At 41.2% G+C, this 22,407-nt stretch overlaps 1 protein-coding gene across 1 annotated transcript; it reads right to left on the bottom strand.

The window, feature by feature from the left end:
• Window positions 1-681: 681 nt before the first annotated feature.
• On the bottom strand, window positions 682-15,319 carry plekhm1 (pleckstrin homology domain containing, family M (with RUN domain) member 1). Its single transcript, XM_042398010.1, has 12 exons — window positions 15,090-15,319; window positions 14,124-14,213; window positions 12,870-13,111; window positions 11,976-12,644; window positions 10,270-10,774; window positions 8,569-8,710; window positions 5,401-6,387; window positions 3,737-3,882; window positions 3,238-3,431; window positions 3,090-3,153; window positions 2,839-2,996; window positions 682-2,138 (listed from the first exon to the last, which is right to left on the bottom strand). The coding sequence occupies exons 2-12, from the start codon at window positions 14,175-14,177 to the stop codon at window positions 2,030-2,032; spliced, it is 3,270 nt and encodes a 1,089-aa protein (XP_042253944.1). The 5' UTR covers window positions 14,178-14,213; window positions 15,090-15,319; the 3' UTR covers window positions 682-2,029.
• Between the last annotated feature and the right edge of the window lie 7,088 nt (window positions 15,320-22,407).

Genomic DNA, 22,407 nt, shown 5'->3' on the forward strand with positions numbered 1-22,407 from the left:
AGTTTTTTTTCTCGTTACAGAACTTTGTTTGAAGTTAATTGATAAATAAAAACTATTCACGGCATTATTTTTGAGCGCATCCTCACTTTAGTTTCAGTGCTTAAACATTTGCACAGTACTGTATCTGCAAAGAGCATCTCGGTCAGTATATCACCTTGGCCAACTAATCAGTCAGGCTCTACTTCAAAAATATATTAAGGTAAGTCACGCTTACACTGGTTACACTTATGGGGTCTGACCTACAATCTTTTAAAGTTTGAAAGATAACAGTAGTTCACGTTGGCCTTGCAATTAAAGTTTATTCTCATTAGCTGGTATTCTTACTAAGGTAGATTACTATGTCTGATGAGTAAAACTCTCCTCAGCATTTATGTCTCTTTAAATTTCCCCAGGGCTCACTGGTGTCAGATTACTTTTACGTGGCTTTGACTCTTTGCACTCCTTAATTAAGGCTGCTTGTGCTGTGGGATTTGAAATACAACTTTCAACGTGAGCAATGCTTGTGTTGTATAGTATATGATGACAATAACAGCAGAGCTAGACTTGCACTAATGCCACAAACTCATGTGAAAATGTCACATCAATAAAATTAAGTTATGATCTGTAATCCTGATTAGCAGCTTTTTTTTGTCTAAAAGTGCTGTAAACAAACAAACAAACAAGAACAAAACATAACACACTGACATTTATTTTTCATGATGGCAATTTATACATTATACATAATAAATGAGATGACAATAAAAAATACAAACTAGGAAAAACAGTACTGCAGTATTCTGGACTTGCCACTTGCAAGTGATATGTTCTGAATATATCAAATAGACTTGATAGTAAACTTTTAGTGAGTTTTCTTCTCTATAGGATTCTGCTAAATCGATCCATTATAGTATTTCAACTCTGCATCGGGGTCAAATATTCAAGAGGAGCAGAGTGGGAAAAAATGTCAGCAATGCAGGTTTGTTTGTTTAGGGGTGACTCCATGTGCAAGAGGATATTACAGCTAGAATGTCGCTGAAATATCAATTTAACAGTCATCGCTACGTGCAAATATGCAAAACATGTTTTGACTTCAGAATCCATGTGAAATCCAATTATTTCTCCCAAGATATTAATTTCCACAAACATGATTTTGCCACACATTAATGCTTTATCAAAGTCTCCCCCACTGAGCTGACTTTGTGAGCTTAAAAAAACTTGAGTGAATATTTTAAGATTTTAAGAGAAACATTCCATTAAGTCTTCTTCATGGCCGATTTTTTAGCTTTACATTAAATCTTATGCAGCAACGTAATTTCATCCTATACTTTAAAAAACAAAACAAAACTAAACAGAACAGCCTTTGCAATGCTTTTTGGCCCTGTATTAGTGACACACCAAGAAGAAAATAGTGTAAAGCTTAAAATTAAAAAAGGCACAATCAAAATCTGTTAATTAGGACATTTCAAGTGCTGTTTTCATTACTTTTTTTGCAAGTACAGTACCAAACCTCACTGTTGTATATTATGTTTCAATATGTGACTGTGTTTGTACATACGAGACAAATGCAAAATTTACTGTAGAGCATTTCTGGTAAACATGATAGAACATTGCAGTTGACACAATGAGACAAACAAAAAGTAAAAACCCAAAAATGTAAAATTGTTGGATAAGATTCTTGGCAGCAACCATCACCGTTATCCAGTCCTTCTTTTGATGCCGTGGCGTAGCTGAATGCGAATTCAGAGAGGTATTAAAGTCACTGGTCAGTAACAGTTGGCTGCATTATTTCAGCATCGTGTCAATAAATGAGGCACAATATGCCTCTATGTTAGTGCAAGAGAGTCTAGCTACTGTAACACTCGGGCCCTTCTTCTTCAGCTTTTGTCAATCAGGGCAGGCGAATCGCACTCATAATTGCACTTGAGGTTACTTCATGTAAAAGCTAGATTTAATTGTCGTTTTCTTTCATTTTCCTTCCCATAAGTGGTCTTCTAGCTTCCTCGGAAAGTTGGCCTATGTGGTCATGTAGCATGCGCCCTGCTGGCTATGCTCAGTCCTGCAGATCCCTCTCCAGATATTTCCTCATCCGCAGGCAGCGTGGACAGGAGTGCTCAGGAGCCTTGCAGGCCAGATGAAACACAGCTTTACAATCTTTACACCTGGATAACAGAAAACAAAAAAACAAAAAAAACACGAGTGTTTCAAGAAAAATGAAAAAAACTTAACGTGAAGACATTTCAGAAACAACTACAAATATGTCCTTTAGACATTTTTGATAAACATTCTTAATCTATCCAGTTTATTTCTACTTTATTTAGGTAAAAAAAGAGTAAATTTTTAATAAAGACCAAATGGGAGCTGTAATAATCAAAATTTAAATTTCTAGTACCAAGCCCTATATGTAAGGTCAAAATATAACTGTAGTATACAAAAACAATGTAAAACTTGACCGATATGGCAACAGAACTGAACATGTGTCCATAAACATGTTTGCTTATGATCTCTGAGGCTTTTTTTTTTGCCATTTATTTACACTTGACGTCAGTGGGAGGTGCATAAAATTAAACAAGAAAAACTGGAAATAGTGGTGATGAAACTTGCAAGCTAGAAAAACTGACAGACAAAAGCGATGAGCAGAAGGAAAGAAGCAGATTGTTTACAAGGCAACACAAACGGTAGCGACATTTTAGACCAATCACAGAGGGTCAAACAGTTGGAGCTGGTGTGAGAGGAAAAAAAAATTCAAACTGTTCGGCCACATTTTGGAGCCTAAAGCTTTTCTTTTTTTTTTTTTTTTTTACATCAAACAGGAATGAAGCGGTAAGAAAACATGAAGAGAGATGGCCCAGGATAGCGTACCTGGTGGTGCTGTCAAACTGGAAAGGGAAGATAATGTCATCAGCGTGGCATATCTGGCAAATGAAGCCACGCTGCGTGCACAGATCACAGTGGAACACGTGGTTGGAGGCATACTGCAAAAAAGTGTTCAGGTAGGTTGCATATTCACCCTCTGCTATCTGGAAAAAAAAACAAAAACAAAGACATATGAAGTTTTCAGGTGGAAGATAATTGATGCAATAACTTATATCATGATTGACTGAGCAGTATACTTGTCGTAGGTCCATGACACTGTACAGATGGCTCGACTCCAACAGGTATGTTCGCTGCTGCATTCTGGAAGATAATTTAAAAAAAATATGTCTATAAAACTGTAGAAGTAAATATAGTAAAATGTAAAACACACAAGAGTATACACACCTGGCCTGGAGATTCTTGCAGGCTCCGCTGCGGCAGGTGAGCAGGTAGTCGCCCAGCAGACGTAGCCTCTGCCGCAGGCTGTGGGCCTGAGACATGGACTCAGAGTGCTTCACCAACTCAGGGTTCAACTGCTCCAGGTTCAGCAAAGGCTCCTGCTCTACCTGAGCCAGCAGCCACAGGGCCTTCTTAGACACCTGGACACGCACACACAAGGTCAGAACATGTAACTTCTGGTTTTTGGATTAGTGAGAGGTTGAGTGTCACTGAAAAAAACCTTTAACAAACCTCAAAACTGGTCTCATCTTGTATGTTTAACTTTCATGATTCAGTCAATTTGAGAGTGAAAACTATCTTCAATGTGAAATCAGTTGACCTTATATATTCTACACAAAGCCCTCGGTGCCACCGACTGAGTTATCTCTAAAAAATCTGACAATAACATCAGTACCTGAACATACAAAGTTAAAAAGTGATTTGTTTGTATATGTGATGGACCCACCTCTCGTTGTTTGAGGTCCCAGTTGTGCACCATGCGTGAAGGTATGATGGTAATGTCACCATGGTGACAGGAGTCACAGTAGTACTGGCCTGAAAACTCGCATAACCTGGCTCTGCCCCGGGACGGGCCGATCTGCTGAGGACAGCCTGCATATGACACACACGGTAAACAAATCTCAGACATTTACTCATATAAACAAACAACAACACACATACTCCTAACACCTGGCATTAACATCCGTCTCGGGTGATCCGATCACAAGTGGACAGCTCTAAATACAGGTGTAAACGCACCCAAGACGCATTGAGGACGGATTGAGATCTGATCACTCACCTCACATTCGGAGGTGGTCTGGGTCGCATGTGGCCACATTCTTTTAGTAGTGTAAACGCAATGCATCCTGGGCCGCATTGAAGGACCGCCTACTCAACCGACGTCCTCTATTTTCCGGCAGACTAGACATCAACTTGTTTGATAACAGGATAAACAAACTATTTTGTTTTTCATGCAAATTAAAAACATAATCGACCTCTTTAATTGAGATTAGATCCTGACCGATCCTGTCGGTGTGTCAGAGATTTAAATAATCAATGAAATTATGCTGCTGTGTCTTGTGCGTAAATACGCGCAGTGTCTCTGAATGGAGAGATGCAGCTCGGTCCTCCCGCCGGTTAATAACGAACAAATTTGGTCTTTGAAAACGGAAATGATGTCCATGTTTATTTGCATATAGAGCGGGGAAGTGAGATCCGATCACAAGTGGTCACTCAGGACGCATGTGGAGACGCATGTTAATACCAGGTGTAAACAGGGCCAAAGACTAGATACTCCAACATGGAGTTTTAAGTCATGACTAGAGTTGAAATGATTAGTTGATAAATAGAAAATCTGTCAGAAACTATTATGAAAATCACTTCAGTCATTTTTAAGCAGAGATGCCAAACTTTCTCTGGTCCCAGCTTCTCCAGCATGTTTTTTTGCTGCTTTTCTGTTGAAAGCTGAATATCTTTGGGCTTTGGATTTTTGGTCAGACAAAAATAAATATATAAAAGATGTCACCTTGGACGTAATCACGCAGATTCATTAGTGATGGAAAATAATCTTTAGTCTCAGCCCTCGTCTTGACAGTCAGACTCAGATGAATAACTACAGCACTGTGATTAGAGTCACATCACTATGAGAATTGTGAATTCCTATGAGAACAAGAATGTGTCCCTGTATCAAAACAGACATTCATCAAAGACTTTGCTAACTCATACTGCAAATCGCAAGGAAAATGAAAAGAAACTGAGGAGAAAAAAAAAAAAATGGATGAGATGGTGAATGGAGAGAGATGAGGGCAACACAGACTATAAACTCTGCAGAGAGCTGGAGGAGAGAGAGGTGGACTTGAACTGAGCTGCAGCTCTGTACTACAACCTGACGGAGTGGATATTAAAATAACATCTACTCTCTCTTTCACAGCACATCTCACTAGTTTGCCGTTTGCTCTACGTTTCCCTTCTTATCTCTCCCGTTCGTGCACGTGACGTTCACGGTCCTGATTTCAGACGTAAATATCCAACATGTTTAAAATAATCTTAATGAGAGATATAATCATATTTAGAATCAGGGTCATTATTTCTAATTAGTTTATGATTTGGAGTAAGAAAACTCAATATTACCTGCACATTTGAAGTTCTGGGTGTCCAGCCCCTTCTCTGAGGGCACAGTGCACAGGTGAGCTAGAAGTGTTCCATCTTCTTTCAGTCTGTGCTGAACCAGTCTGTGGAGATTCCCCGTCGTCCCCAGACGTGCTACAGCCGTCTCCTCAGAGCCCCCGTCCTCTCCGCTCTCCAGGTACGAGTCCAGAGCCCCACGGATCAGACTCCTCCAAGAGCGTGCCTCCTCCGGGTTCTCGGCCCTGAGTCTGAGCGTCTCCTTGACGGTGAGGAGTTTAAAAAAGGCCGGTCCCCCGACAGAGACGTCAGGAACCACGTCACGGATTTCCTCTATGGGGTGAGTTAGCCGCAGCAACTTTCTTCCCTCTTGTATCCGAAAGCCTTTCAAAGCCTCCAAGGAGAGGGAGAAGACGAGAGGTACCCATGTCCGAGCCTCGGGATCTGTAGATAAGTACAAAACAGCTTCTTTGATGGCGTCCGTTTCCAAATCAGTAGTCCGAGTCCAGTTGAATTCATGTTGAGGAGGCGGCGTCTCCCGCCCTCCGCATGTCCCCATGTCAGAGGATAATAAGCCTCGCTCGGGGCTAGAGGGGGCGGAGGACGGGGATGAAACTGTGCGTTCATCCACTCCGTTCTCACTGGAGGGTTGCAGCACCTCCCACTGCTCATCAACGCGGGACGCTGGCCGGCACTTGTTGACGGCCTCTACTATCCGGTCCACCCAGTCCTCCGCTTCGTCACGATTGGCCGCCCGGAGGTGCAGCCGCTTCCCGGGAAAGGCCAACTCGAAGCGACCTTCGGGTGAGGTGATGCGCGCGTCCTCGCATCGCACCAGGTAGCAGTTGTCACAACACGTCCGCTCTTCTGCGTTGAGATAAAGGCGGAACTCGAAGGGCGACAGCTCGCAGTAATTGTCGCGCCACAATCCCATCGCACCACGCCGCTCTAGGTGGCCGAGCTTCAGCAAGCCTCGGAACGGGTTGGACAGCCCTGATGGACAGACAGAAAAGAGTCAACATAAGTTATTTCACATGAACTTTGGTGTATTTTTATTTTGTGGAGGCTAGTAAACAATTTATTTTACTAATTTCATTTTGTCAAAATTGCTTGACAACTGACAACAACGTCTAAAGCCACAAAATGAACACGGTAATCAAAAGAATTGATATTTAAAGGAAACCGCAGTGGAAAGTACTAAAATAAAGGCCAAAATTAACTATTTTCTTCTAAATAAGCTTTTATGGCATTACTGTGACGTAAACATTCAGATTTTGTTCTCTCTTTGACTGCAAAACAACTTTTAGGGAACTGTGGAGACGCCACAGCAGAGGGTTGAGATGAGCGATAGAAATAATTCAATTCAATTATTACTGACATAAAACATAAGTACCTTAAGCAGCAGTAGTTGTTTACATGATTCAGTATTCTTATAAATATTGTGCATTCCCTTGTTGACTCAACAGATGATTAAATGAATGGGTGACCAGTGAAAAGGTGGAGCTATAAAATCTGTTGATCTCATGGAGGTGGATTACAACAAATGCTCCACAGTCCAAGTATTTCCCCGTAATTACCAAAGATTCTTATTACGTTTCTTCTTATCTCCCTTCTCTCAACGTCACAGTGGATTCCACACATTTCATTTCTAACCCTCAATAAAGCTGAGGTCTGAATTGTCCTGTGACGTCTTGCAAGAGATGACGTTTTATTGCATTCAAGTGCAATCTGGCCACACCTCAATAAATGTTGCAACAGTAGGTGTTTTCTCTAATGACAGCTGAGGGAAAGCACCTGCTGTGACATCACTGTTTACCAGTGCTGCAGCAGTTTTCTGCCCTGTTACCTTTCAGCCAGGTGTGTTCACATTAACAAGGTACCTTGTGGAGTTTTTTACCTCTAGTAGCACTCATTCCTGTGTGCACAGGCACACGGGTGACTCAATACACATTCATGCTAATGGTTTCACACTGTTCAGCTGATCTACAGGTGGCAGTAACGCACCAGGAAATGCAGCAGTGCTCCAGCAAAGACGAGGCGGGAGAAGCCTGCCAACAAGTTAACAATGATGTAAACTAAAATTGGCTTTGCAAATGTTTTATGAGGTAGGAAATGCATTCAACATCAGGGATGCAAACAATGTGTTTTGGTGAGCTACAATGAATGTAAATACACAATAAATGGTTTAATGCATCATTTTCAACATATGGAATCCAAAGTTTTTATGTGAATGCTTTCATTACACTTGCTTTTAAAAGGATATGGCTGACAATTTTCTATATGTATATATATATATTAATTGTCAACAAATCTCATGTGCAGAGCCAAACCGACAATGAATTCATCTACTTTCAAGTATTGTGTGTGTATCCAAAGCCTGATATATCTTATTCCTCTATGCCCTAGACTGTGAAAAACTATTAAAAATCTGTTAATAACATTATGAATTCCTTCATTATGAAGATTTATGGGCACATTAGTTTGTTTAGAAACGGCTCCAAACACTAATAACCGTGATCACATTTTCAGTCTCTGGAGAGAAATTCCTCATACGGCTGACGCCACCAACATTCTGTTTACAGAGCTTTGCTAACTTGTTGTGCTACATATCACAACCTCTGGACTTTGTACTACATTGTACATTGTAAGAAACTTTAGTACAAAGTCCAGAGGTTGTGATATGTAGCACAACAAGCTAGCGAAGCTCTGTAAAGGGAACCTCGCTTTCAAATGTATGCTCAGTGGCTTCTGCTTTACACAGAACTGCTCTCTGAAGACTGAAAACGTGATCACTGTTATTAGTCTTTTGAGTTGTTTCTAAACAAACTTCACTACCATATCCAAGGAATAAGCTATATCACACTTTGGATACATGCGCAATACTTTTAAGTAGATCAGTTCATTGTTGGTTTGGCTCTGTACCTGAGATCTGTTAACAATAAGAAAAATATAGAAAATCGGCAGCCATATCCTTTAAGGTTTTAAGAGCATTGCTTATCTTCATACTGTAAATATTTCTTTTTTTGGATAGTAACTCATGGGTGACACAGATCAATCTGGGAGTGTTTCTGTGATGTGGACATAATGATGATAAGAGAACAAAGAAATCATTTAATCTCTGTACTTATCTAACATTCAGTTTTACGATCAAAACATGGAGATATTGTAGAATACCTATTTGTCTGCGATGGATGACGCTGGGAGGTGACTGGGTGAGCTCGGGTTCGGGAGCAGGGGGAGGCAACTCATCATGGTCGGACACCTCCTCCAGATGTGGCTTGTAGATGTCATCTTCAGAGATCCAGGAATGAGAATGCTGCAATGTAAACAACAGAGGTTGCTTTATCTTAGCACAAAAGGGAAATATGAAGGAAATAAAAATCACCTGCTGCTTTCATTACTGTTCCAACACAAGCTCTAAATCAATGAGTAGAGCATCATGTGTCTTTGGGGTTGGTAGCGTGGATTTCTTTCTCTGTGAAGGGTCATGGAGTATAAATGTTACCACACATTATTCACTGTCTCACAAATTCAAGCTGACTGGCCATCATATCGCAACCACAGAAGTTCTATATTTGAGGAAAGTCTGACATTTCCTGGAGCCATCCCTGCTTGGTAATCACGTGTACAGTAACCACACAATAAGTGTTTTCATTATTGCACTAAGCTAACACTGTACTTTATTTTAACCACAACATCCTACTGCACTATTACTCACAAGGAACAGCATGACCACTGATGCAGCTAAAATGTTAGTGAACATTCATGATCATGATCCTCTCACACGTCACATACTGTCTGACGAGAAGTTGGGGGACACGTCAATAAAACCAGGCTAAAGCAGACAAGGCTAGACAAGAAGCCACACAAGGATACCGTTGTTGCAATATTTTGAAATAGCACAATTTATCAAGCTGGGAAAACCTGGTTGAATACAGTGGACTGTGTCTTGTTTTCAAGGTATTACACAATATGGCTCCTCCATCACTCCGTACTTACATCACATTTAAAACAAGCCGAACTACTAGAGCAAAAACTAGAGGAGACAAAACATAAGAAAACTGTGCCAACTTCCATTCAATCTCCATAACATTAAGAACCTGGTTCTTTAGAAATCAAACTGGTCAATCTTACTCGTCATTATTATGCTTAGTGTAAGAGCTGCTCTTGTTTATCATAGACTCTGTGCTTAATATCCACACTTCACCAATCCTGACATTGTGTTGTCATCCTACTTATTGATTTGTTGATTGCTGTCATGTTAGTGTTGATTTTGTGCTATCTTTCTTGTCTCTATGTAGTGCAGGCTCTCTGTGTATCTGCATATATTCTCATCGCTTTTGTTGTTGACTGTATTTTCAGTGCTTTTATTTGTAACATCTGTGCTTCCGACTTTTTGCCTGCCCAGGGACTACAGATGAAAATTAACCCTTTCTGGCATATTTTTTAGAAATGTTATAAATATGCACTGTCCTTGTCAAATAAAGTAATAAAATAAAAAGACAGAGACACATTTGTTCTGATACAGTATGACTAATGTGACAACTCGTCAGAAGCACAATTTTGTCATTTGATAAAGCTCGTCTTCATTTTCCACCCTGACAAGGCTCCAACTTTAAGAGCGAGACATACTATTTGTCACTTCCTCTGTGAGATTATAGTCATTCATGAGAAAATACTGCATTTCCCCTGTCTGTGAATTCCTCATCCCCTATTACGGCTTTAGGACTTCTGTCTTGACGTGTACTGAGGAAGCAACATGGTGAAACTAAACTTTGATAAACTGATATGAGAGCGTGTTAATTGTTAAGTGATTACAACGATAGGCCTGTGGTTTCGCACCACCGAAAGTTATTCGTCTGCAAATACACTTACTGATAGTGAATCGGAGGACAGTTTCCTGCTCAGAACGCTGGTAGAGCGACGTGTGACTGGGTGTGCCGAAGTCTCTGAGCTGCTCTTCTCAAAGCTCTCGGTTTCCTTCTCTTCTTGGATGAGCTCAGTACTCTCCTGAACACATGTTGTTTGTACTCCCTCTGCTGGCTCCACACACTCCACAGGCTCGGAGTGTGTGTCAGAGTCCGAGTGTAACTCAGACGAGGTACTGTGGCAGACGTCAGAGGGAGACTGGTCAATATGGTTCTCGTGGGATAGTGGTGGGTCTGTGGATGTTGGTGGTGGCTCTGAATCAAAGAGCGCAGAGTCTGGGGGCTGTTCTGCGAGTTCTTGGGATGGTGTAGGGGGACCTTGGGTCTCGCTGTCGGAGCCGCTGAAAATGGCCGTCTCAGAGAACTGATCAGGACCCGTGCTGGAGACGAAGGAGTCTTCACGCATGGAGTCCTGACTGCAGTGGCCACTTTCCCGGAACTCAGTCAGAAAACTGCAGAGACAAGGACAAGTCATGACATGCTGTACATTTGACTGTGAGCTTAGAATAAAGTGGAATACATTATGATTATTGCCTATTTCTAAGATCAAGTCCATGGTTTAAAAAAAAAAAAGAAACTGATATATGAATTGACTGAAAGTTGGGTGGGTTTAAAGAATAGGTTCACAATTTCTCAAGTCTGTCTTTAAACAATAGTCAGGTGCCCAAATGAACACTGAAACAAGTTTTTCTTGCTATAATCATTCTTCCTGTTCATACTGACAATTAAAAGAAATCCCTACCTAATGTGCTTACAATGAAAGTGAAAGGGGACAAAATCCAGTCCTCCCTTTGTGTAAAAATGTGTTTAAAAGTTTATCTGAGGCTAATATGATGCTTCAGCCAAATCAAGTGGATATCTTAAAATCTAAGTCTTTTTAGTTCCTCTTTTTATTACTATCCTTCTTCCTCCTCAGCGTAACAGGGAAACACTGTCCATCAAGACACATTTTAAAACTAAAAAGACTGTGATTTTGGAAGATATTAACTTCATTTGTCAAAACTCAGACTGCTGGAGCCTCTTATTAACCTTTTTCACCTGACTATAGTTTTGAGACAGAAGGACTGTGAAACTATCCTTTAAGCTTATGTCTGGAAATTTTTCTGATAAACGCACAATATATTGATGTTACATAATTCTAAAACAATAAAGCGGACATTTATATATGTTTTTTCAACACATCTTATGAAAAGACACAATAATATCTTAGTTTGTCTTATTTATACTTTCTGACTTCCCTATCGTGTCTGTGGCACTCAGTCCCGAACCTATTTGTTGCTACTGAAGAAATAAATCTTAATCTCAAACAGGAGTAATTATTGTATTTGTTGGGATCGCTTCTCAGCCGTGGAGTAATACACATCCGGTGTTCTAGTGAGTATTTACAGCAGCAGGACGGCGTATATGGGATTAACTCAAAATTAACTACAGTGGCTGTGTTCATGGTAATGAGGGTTAACAGTGTGGCTGACTGGTGGTTTGTTTGTAGTCTTTGGACAACAATGCAACTCTACGGCACAGAGGAGATAGATAATTCTTGTTAGTAGGATCAATACAATGTTTGTTTTGAAATTTGTTCACATGAAACCAGCATTATCCTTAAACATGTATCTGCTCTTGTGCTCCAAAATCACAGCTAGAAGACAAACTTACTCTTTCTGTGGCCTCTTGGTGCTCACATTCAGGGTCACGTCCAGGTCACATGAAGACCACTGCTCTCCTGTCGGGCTGCGGGGGTCCTGCCCCTGCAGGAGGCTATCGGAGCTCAAGCTGGAGGAGAGCTGAGAGGAGCCTGTGGTGTCCAGGCTTAAATTAGATGAATTGAGCGCAGTCCTACCCCCTTGTAACGCACTTGACCCTCTCCCCAACAGCAACACCGGACACCCTCTCTGCATATCCAGTGCATCTGATGAGCTTGACGACTGAGACACAGTATCCCATGATTCTTTATACGTGGGCTTGGAGGTGGGATGGTCTCCGCCATTGACGGGTAGGTCTAGTGTGTCCGCCTGGAACAAGGGGCAGAGTCCAGCGAGAGCCAGAGGCGTGGTGGTCCATTCGTTGAGGACAGCGGACTTGTAAGACAGGCTGAATGTAAGTGAGGCCAGACCCTGGAGGTAGCTGAGCAGAACTTCTCGCTCCTCTGTGTTCAGGAGCAAGGCACTGGGTTGATAATGTGCCCGCAGCTTGGAGTTCTCCCGAAACAGCGAGACAAGGTAGCACTCCAGTAGGCCGTGGTTGAGGGCCAGCCGCAGCCATGCTCGGCAGCGACCCACGTCCGTGCCCACGAAGCTGATCTTCTCCAGCTCTGTGATCACATCACTGTGGATTTAACAGAGACTGTTATGACACTTTTCACAGAATAACACAACTAGTGACATTTACATTAATCATATCCAAACTAACCAGGATCACACATGCTGCCTCCAAAACCATCCACTCCTCTACATCCAATCTCTCAGACATGAACAACAGAGCCATCACACACCCCTTTAATCCACACCCCATCTCTCATTTTATCAGAAATGTACTCTTGTTCTGACTCACCGGTGGGTGATGTTCTTGAGGAGACTCCAGAAGAAAGGCTGAGGAAGGGGCCCTCGGTCTCCTTTCCTACAACGGCCGCCAGCCTCCGTGCGGATGTACTTGCTCTTGATACCGTGGATGAAGATGGCCTCCAGGGCAGAGCAGAGGAGGTTAGCATCGCTATCTTCACTGGTGACCACTGCGTCTGACGTTACGTAGCGCTTCTGCAGGGCCTTCAGCGACTGCGCTAACTTCTCTTTGATCTGCGTGACAATGTGACAGAAATATTACCAGCTTCCTCTTTTTTTTTTTTTTTTGGAGACAGGTCAACAAAGGTGTGGTTCCTCTGTTGAGAGCCAGGCTGGCAAACTGATAAGTAACTTCTGTGTGTAACCAACACACATAAGAGACACATTTTTTTATTTGTAGCCAAGAATACAGCCAGGACATTTTCTGCATTCCGATCTACAGTGTGACGAGGAAATGATAGAGAGAGGTCATTGCCCATGTGGTTATGAAACATGGTGTTTAGACTACCTACTGTCACATGACACACAGCTGACATGGAAAGAAACAGAACATAAACATAGAACCAGGAAACCTACATTATGTAATAGACTGCAGAGTAGAAGCTAATTCTTCAGCAACACTGAACACTTCAAGAAGCACTGGTCTAGGCGTTGTTGACACTGGAGCGCCGTTGTGCTGTGCTTGACTTGGCCGACAAAAATCCTGGAGGGCCAAGTCTTTGCCTGCTTTCCCAGCAGTCACATACATTAATTCAGCACTCAAACAGTACACTGTACACTGTCTGCAAAGCCACACTGCTTTAAACACAGTAAATTAGTGTAAAATACATTAAAACAGCACTTTAATAATAGTCATAGACAGTAGTCACAATGATAGTATATTCCACTAAATATTAACTATGCAAAGTCTGCATTTATTCTCTCTGATGAAACACTATTGTTTTGCCTTTGATTCTGTATCTGGTCTTGGCTCTTTAAAAGCATTATACTGTCTGTTAAGCCCATTCTAACAACGCTGAAAATAACACACAGACAGGCAGATGAGATCAGTGCTCAAAGCAGTGTCATGTTGAACACTGTTAAGGGTAGTTACAACATACACTAATTAAATCTCACCTGACAGCAAAAATAAATCCCAAGAGCTAATAAAGCACTGTCTAACACTGTCACCATGCAGAGGCAGCACGGTGACAGTAAAAGAGAAGACAACCAGGCAGCAGTACAAGATAACAGTTAGCGGTTTTACCTGTTTGATATCTTTAGCCTCCTGTGGCGTATCTGGCATCTGTGTGGCTAGCATGGCACCTCCTGGGAAGGTTTATTCCCGCATGGCAAGCTGCAACACAAAAACGAAAACTAATCCTTTGGACATATGCAAAACACCGTCTTACCAAACAGCAAGCCCTTAACATTTGACTCTACTGAGCCCTGCTTCCCTGTTGAAATGCCATTTGATATTTAAACGTGTGGTTGTGACGAGGCATGTGATGATAAGGGAACAGTTTTTTTCCCCTCCTCCGCCCTCACATCATGTTACCAGCTTTTTCCTTTTTTTTAAGCCAGAGAGATATCATTACATTTTCCATCACGAGCCTGTAATACTGTGACATATCTGCAATTTCATGGTTTAGGCGTTTCAGTGAGTAACCACATTGTATCTGTAGTCATGTGAGCCGCTGATTGAAAAGGGTGTCTGCAGGGAAGTAGCTACAAATGCTTTCAAGACTAACTTCCTCAATCAAAACAGCACAGTGAGAGCAAATCAGAATCCAGACAACAGGCACCATGACATGATTAAAGCCAGACAATATAGATCGAAACTCCTCTAACGCCAAAGCTACTGACAAACAGTGATGTCATTAACTGTAGTTGGCAAGTGGCGTCAAGTGTTATTCTTACAAGCGATATGTTTGCACTTTGTAACACTTTTATGACCATATTCCTCTCTTGTATCTACAGTCACCTTGAATTAGCTGGCAGCAAGTTGCCAATTTAATATTAGCCTCTGATTTGGGCGTGAGTAGGCATTCAGTCTCGACAGGAAAGATTAGGACGTCGTAAAATTATCCACAGAGTAAAGAAAACAACCTGCAGAAAGTGAGAATTATGCCGCAGCTTCGTCAAAACATTAAAAACATTAAAACGTGAAGCTGTCAGTGAGAAACGGACGTTCAGTTAGTTAAGTAGCTACAGCATAGCTTAGCCTCCTTACCGAAACAGGTTGGCTAACTTGCCATTAAGATCCAAAGACAGCCGCGTATCCTCTGTATTTTTTGTAAACTCAATAAATGTGCGTTACAGGAAGGTCAATCCGTACAGTCGCTTTCCATCGCTGCCGTTACGACATCCAAAAACCCAAACAAAATTAGCGTTAACTTGTTTGTTTTCCCGGAGATCTGAGACGCTAACTGTCCAGTTGAAGACCAATGCATCATGGGAACTTGACTACACCAACGATGCCTTCATGTGCTGTGAAAAATACAGTAAAAGTGAATTACCCGCTCAGGAACGGACTTATTAAATCAGAGTTATCCCTCTTTTAAACATATACGTACAATTTAAATAATCAGTTGCACTCTTTATCGCTTCAAAACTTCTTTAGTTTTTCGATATCGCACAAATAGACCTGTTTGACTTTATATCCGACAAGAGAAACACATCAGACACGAAAATATCGCTCCTACTGATCTGTCTTTGTCGTTATTTCTAATCAAAGACACTCGAGTTAGCGAAAAACATGGGCTTAATATATTATACATGTTTTATCATATTAAGAAATATAAGCTACACTGAAATCGTAGCGGTGGTAATGGTAATGGTGATAGTAAGAGTAATTTACGAGTACCACACAAAGGCAGCACAGTTTCTGAGGCGTGCTGATGTTGTTGTTGCTGACATGTGAGAACTTTGTGTTCCCTGTCCTGTCCGAGTATTACTTTTCCTGTCAGTGTGACCAACACAGCTCTAAAAGTTTCAAAACACACACCACAGCTTGTAAATTGTGTAGTGATTCCACACTTTATATATTATTTTAAAAAAGGTGAACTGATTCTTTGCTTGTCTGTGAGTTTGTCTCAGAAAATGATAGGCTGCATAAAATGAATTCAAGTATTTAAAAAAATTAAAAAAAACAACAACAACAAAAACAAACATTTTTGTCTCTTTGACAGCTTTGTGCAGTTTTGGGTGGCTATAATGTTTAATGTATGACAATGTTGCAAAATAACTGATCATTTGAAACATGTTGTTCTTAAAACAGTGGTTCTCAAAGTGGGGTCCGGGGACCCCCAGAAGTCCTTGAGGAGGTTCCAAGGGGTCCCCAGCAAAAAGGTGAATGAATTATTTTCACTATAATTCCATCCATAAGTAACACAATGACAGAATTTATGACTATTTTGGTCATGAGTGTCATACATTTTCTGTAATAAAAAAAGCAAAAATCTCTTCAGATGGGGAACCCTGGACAAAATCTAATCAAATGGGGGTCTGTGGTCTAATTTGTGTCAGTTTAGGGGTCCTTGACGTGGAAAAAGTTTGAGAACCACTGCTTTAAAGTAAGACTGTGTGACTTCTGCTGAGCAGCAGCAACAGCGGCCTCTACTGCCAAAAGTAGTAATTACAGGATGCTGGTGCATTCAAAGCAAAGTTCAGCTCTTTCTTTTTAATTTTTTGATAAAAATGTAAGATTTATGATATATCCGTACTTTTATTCTTAATTTACTTGTTGTCATTTTCTATTTTTGAGCTTTGGAGACTTTGGTGGCATGTTGCCATAACATTTTATATATGACATTATTGTAAGATTTATTGGTATTTTCTTCCTTGTGCAATTTTCTATCTATCTATCTATCTATCTATCTATCTATCTATCTATCTATCTATCTATCTATCTATCTATCTATAACTAATTCAGACATTACTCTTTATTGTGGTGAACTGGAACAATATGAATGCAGATTCCAGTTCCAATTACTGTACTTAAATACAATTTGTAATTACTTTTACAGAGGGAAATGCTGTACTTTTTACTACACTACATCAATTTGCAGCTTAAGTTACTTTTTATATTAAGATTTTGCTGACAACAAATAACTAATTAAACTAATTTGAATTTAAACATCAAATATTATGCATTGTTAGATTAAATATGAAGTGGATAAAATGAGCTCCAGTAAACTTACACAGATTACTTACAAGTTAAAACAAATAAATGAATAAATAATAACAGTTAGAGATACTTTGGGCACATTTTGCTGATAATACTTGTACTTTGACCTGCATTCAAAGTGTAGGAGCCATTTATGTTGATTGTTGGCATGTCATTTGTTTAGTTATAACTTGCAGTATTATTTTGGACACTGGGTGGCGGTCATGAGATGCACAGGGTTATATATTTAGGGGCATAGGTGACAGGAAACGGAAGGCACAGGCAGGTGGGGCACATACAGTTCTTCACAGATCGGGAACAGACGCACACTACAGCTGGCAGGATAGAAACCCGGTATGTTCATGTCATGTACAAAGACTAAAACAACAAACTAAACGGCAGCCAACGGACTGGAAAATCTGTTCTTGAATCTGCGTAAGATCACTCCTAACTTAACCTACCTGTGTAGTAATGGTAAACCGGAAAAACAGGAAAAGAAAGGACATCAAAAAATGAAAATTGCCATTACACCTAAGTAAGAACTCGCTCTTCGAGTGAAATTGGAGCTCGTGAGTCATTCGGACGGACTGAGCATTGTCACGCGGAACAACAAAGAGGACGCCGCCATTTCCAAACCAGGTGGACATCTTCGTCACCTGCGCTTACCTGACGGTGACTGAAAACCGCAAACTGAGTGAGTACATGCAAGCATTAAGCTTTATTGGAGAAGCTATATGCAAAGCCGTATTGGAAGACGGCTATTATAATGGAGTTGGTGGACTGAAGACTGAAAGCTACGATCGCACATCGATCAGCTGTTTGAAACATTGTGCCGGCAGCATACGGCTTTCGTCAACAAGTCTTAAAGGGACAGTGAACAAATATGTCTGACGCTCAGTCACAAGATGACGATGTTGAAAAGGAAAAAAGAGTTATCAAACACACTGCCAAAGGCTTGGAATTGTTCATTGCAAATTGTCAAAAGACACGAAACAGGAAATGTAAACAAGCTAACAAGTTGATGGAAATGCTGAAAGAGCTCATGAAATTAAAGGAAAATGCAAGAGAAGTACAATCTAATTTGTTTCAATTAATCAAGCTCTGTGATGAAGCCAAGGAAAACCATGAATCACTGGTGAATTTACCACTGCCTGAAGATGAACTTGAAAAGCAAAATCAGTGGTTTCAACGAAAAATGGAAATCTTTAAAGGGTGTATACAAAATGTAAAGGTGTGGTTACCTGAGGCTGGACAGCAAATTGCACACTCCATTGCTGAAAGTGTCATACTACGAAGTGTAGTAAATTCAGATGACATTGGACCTGATGACAGTGTTTCAAATGCCTCAAAACCTAAATCAAAGCACAAATCCAGTTCTTCATCACGTGCATCTTCAACATCCTCTGCTTGCATTAAAGCTCAGGCAGAAAAGGCTGCTCTCATGGAACGTGTTGCTGCCCTGAAGAAAAAACATGAGCTTGAGGCACAAGAAGAACAATTGAAAAGAAAGAAAGAGCAACTGGAACTAGAAACTGAACTGGCAGCAACCAATGCAAAAATCAACATACTTGAGGCCTTGGGATCAAGAAGCAGCTCTAGAGTTTCTGATGGGATGAACTCTTATTTGAGAAAAGGAACTGCTCAAAATGAAACATCAGCTAAATTAAATCCACACACAAATGAATATCTACCAGATCAAGTGCAGCAAAGACAGAATGTGTTGATTGAAACTAACTCTTCTTCCCAGCAACAGGTTGTTAGACCAAAAGAAACAGCTCACGGACCATCTGTTCGACCTCATGATACAACCCATCTAATACAATATTCTCCTCAAAGGCAAAATGTACAGAGTCGTATGCAGGGGTATGTTCGCACTACACCCCCTGTATTGAATGATGGCAATCAAGTTGATATGTGTAACCTAATACAGAGGCAAAATGACATCACTGCTCTCCTGGCTCAACAAAGTCTCTCTTCTACTTTACCACCAAGAGTCATTCCTGTTTATGATGGTGATCCTTTACAGTACGACGTTTTCCGCAGGGCATTTGAGAGAGGAGTTGAAAAAAAGTGTGATGACTACAGTGACTGCTTGCATTTCCTAGAGCAATATACAAGAGGGCTTCCAAAAGACTTAGTCCGCAGCTGTCAACATCTGCCCCCAGCCCAGGGCTATCAAAGAGCAAAAGATCTGCTCAAAGAACATTTTGGTAATGAACATAAGATTGCCACTGCATATATGGACAAAGCATTTGCCTGGTCAGTGATCAAATCAGAGGATGTGGAAGCATTGCAAGCATTCTCACTGTTCCTTAGAGGTTGTTGCACTGCAATGGAACATCTCACCTATATGGAGGAAATGAATGTTGCTTCCAGTATGAAGACCATCCTTCTGAAACTGCCTTACAGGCTCAGAGACAAGTGGAGAAGTAGAGCATGTCAGTTACAGGAGCAGCGTGGACACCGAGCTAGATTTCCTGACCTGGTAGACTTCATAGAGAGACAAGTGAAAATACTATCAGATCCACTTTTTGGAAACATTCAGGATGCTAAGCCAGCTGCAACTGTCAAAAGCTCTACTAAAACAAGAGAAAAGTCAAGACCTAGAGGAAGCAGTTTTGCAACAGCTGTAACACCTGTAAAAACATCAGTACAAGAAAATTTGACAACAAATGGAATGAAAGGAAATGTACCTACTACCAATTTTCAAAGTTCTTGTTTGTTCTGCAACAAGAGTGGTCACACATTGGGGCGGTGTCCACAGATCAGGAAGAAGATGCACAGAGAAAAAATAGACTTCTTAAAGGAGAAGGGAGTCTGTTTTGGATGTTTAAAAATAGGACACATGAGCAAAGACTGCAAGAGTCGTTTGACTTGTGATGTGTGCAACCAAAATCATCCTGAAATACTTCACATTGAACAAAAGGACAAAGGAAAAAAAACAGAACATACAGAACAGAGTGAAAAAGCAACTGGGAGTAATGCTGTTCTCTCACCTCATACATGTGGGCATATTGGGGCCGGTGATGAAAACTGTACCTTTTCCATTGTACCAGTACAAGTAAAGAGCCAAAAGGGGGACACAGTGTTGCAAACATATGCATTTTTGGATCATGGAAGTACATCTACCTTTTGCACAGAAAGCTTGATGAGAAGGCTGAACATAACAGGGCAAAGGACCAATATTCTTTTACGTACCATGAACCAAGTGAAGCCTGTGACCAGTCATCATATCTCAGGTTTGGAAATATCTAGTCTGGACAAAGACTATTTCATTCAAATATCTGATGTGTTCACACATAAAACCATGCCTGTTTCCCAGCTCAACATTCCCAGACAAGAAGATCTGACACAATGGCCTTACTTGAAGGATATCAAGATTCATGAAATAGACTCTGGCATTGACCTACTCATCGGGACAAATGCTTCAAAGGTATTGGAACCTTGGGAGCTGGTCAACAGCCAAGGGGAAGGACCATATGCTGTGAGGACCCTACTGGGGTGGGTCATCTATGGTCCCCTGAGAGGAGACAAAAGCATAAGGGATGAAAATGGCTGCCCTGCGGCTGCTGTTAATCGAATATCCATTGTAAACTTGGAGGAGCTACTGGTCAAACAGTACAATCATGACTTCAGTGAAGGAACCAGCAAGGAAACAGAGGAAATGTCTAGGGAAGATATAAAATTCTTGGACATTGTGAATCGCTCAGCAAAAGTGACAGATGGACACTACTGCCTAGACTTACCTTTCACACAAGAAAAGCCCAGCATGCCAAATAACCGTTGCATTGCAGTGCAGCGCATCCAGAGCCTGAAACGCAAGTTTGCCAAGAATAAAAAATTTCATGATGAATATACATCTTTCCTCACAGAAATGATTGTTAATGGTTATGCTGAAGTGGTACCAGTCGACCAGCTGAATCGAAGCGATGGAGAACTCTGGTACATCCCACATCACGGAGTGTATCACTCAAAGAAAGGAACCTTAAGGGTAGTGTTTGACTGTGGTGCAGTCTTTAAAGGAACATCACTTAACTGCCAATTGCTGCAGTGTCCAGACCTTACCAACTCACTCATTGGAGTTCTCATCAGATTCAGACAAGAGCCGGTTGCTTTGATGGCTGACATTAAAGCAATGTTTCATCAAGTCAGAGTATCAGAAAAGCATGTTGACTATCTGCGATTCCTGTGGTGGCCCGATGGTGATGTGCAGCAAGATCTTGTTGAATACCGGATGAAAGTACATCTCTTTGGAGCCGTGTCGTCACCAAGTTGTGCAAACTTTGCATTAAGGAAGACTGCTGATGACAACAAAGGTCACTTTCCATCAGAGGTAACAAACACAATAAAGAACAACTTCTATGTAGATGATTGTTTGAAATCCCTGCCTTCGGAACAGGAAGCAGTTCAAATGGTAAGAGACCTGACTGCTCTCTGCAAAATGGGAGGATTCATGCTGTCAAAGTGGATCAGCAACAGCCGTGTTGTATTGGCATCCATTCCCCAAGAAAACCGAACCAAAGAGACTAAGGAGTTGGACTTGGACAAAGACAATCTGCCAATGGAAAGAGCCCTGGGATTGCACTGGTGTGTTGAAACAGATGTCTTCAAGTTCAAAATTGCTGCACAGGAACGACCATACACCAGACGTGGCATCTTGTCCGTAGTCGGCTCTATATACGATCCTTTAGGATTTGTAGCACCATTTACTCTGCCAGCCAAACTGATTATGCAGGAGCTCTGTAAGAAAAAACTTGGATGGGATGAAAACATACCCCAAACCTTCTTGCATCGGTGGACAGGATGGCTAGCAGACCTTAACAAGATGGCAGAGTTTAAAGTAAACCGGTGCATGAAGCCCACAAGCTTTGGTCAAATCAGATTTGCACAGCTACACCACTTTTCAGACGCCAGTGAAAGTGGCTATGGTACTGCCTCATATATAAGACTGGAAAACTATAACAGAGAAGCGCATGTTGCATTCATAATAGGAAAATCCAGAGTGGCACCATTGAAACAAATAACGATTCCCCGAATGGAGCTCACAGCTGCAGTCCTAGCTGTCAAAGTTGACACAATGCTGCGAAAGGAATTACAGCTTCAATTGGACAAATCCATCTTCTGGACCGATAGCACAACGGTGCTTAAATACATCAACAACGAAACCAAGCGTTTCCAAACATTTGTAGCAAACAGGACCTCTTTTATAAGGGATGCTACTGATGTATCACAATGGAGATATGTTAACACAAAGGAAAATCCTGCAGATGAAGCCTCTAGAGGACTAACAGCAGACCGCTTCTTGAGCTGCAAAAGATGGATCCAGGGACCAGATTTTCTCTGTAAGCCAGACAGAGAATGGCCAAAACCTCACTTGGAATCT

Source organism: Thunnus maccoyii, chromosome 20 (assembly GCF_910596095.1).
Source record: "Thunnus maccoyii chromosome 20, fThuMac1.1, whole genome shotgun sequence".
Lineage (NCBI taxonomy): Eukaryota > Metazoa > Chordata > Actinopteri > Scombriformes > Scombridae > Thunnus > Thunnus maccoyii.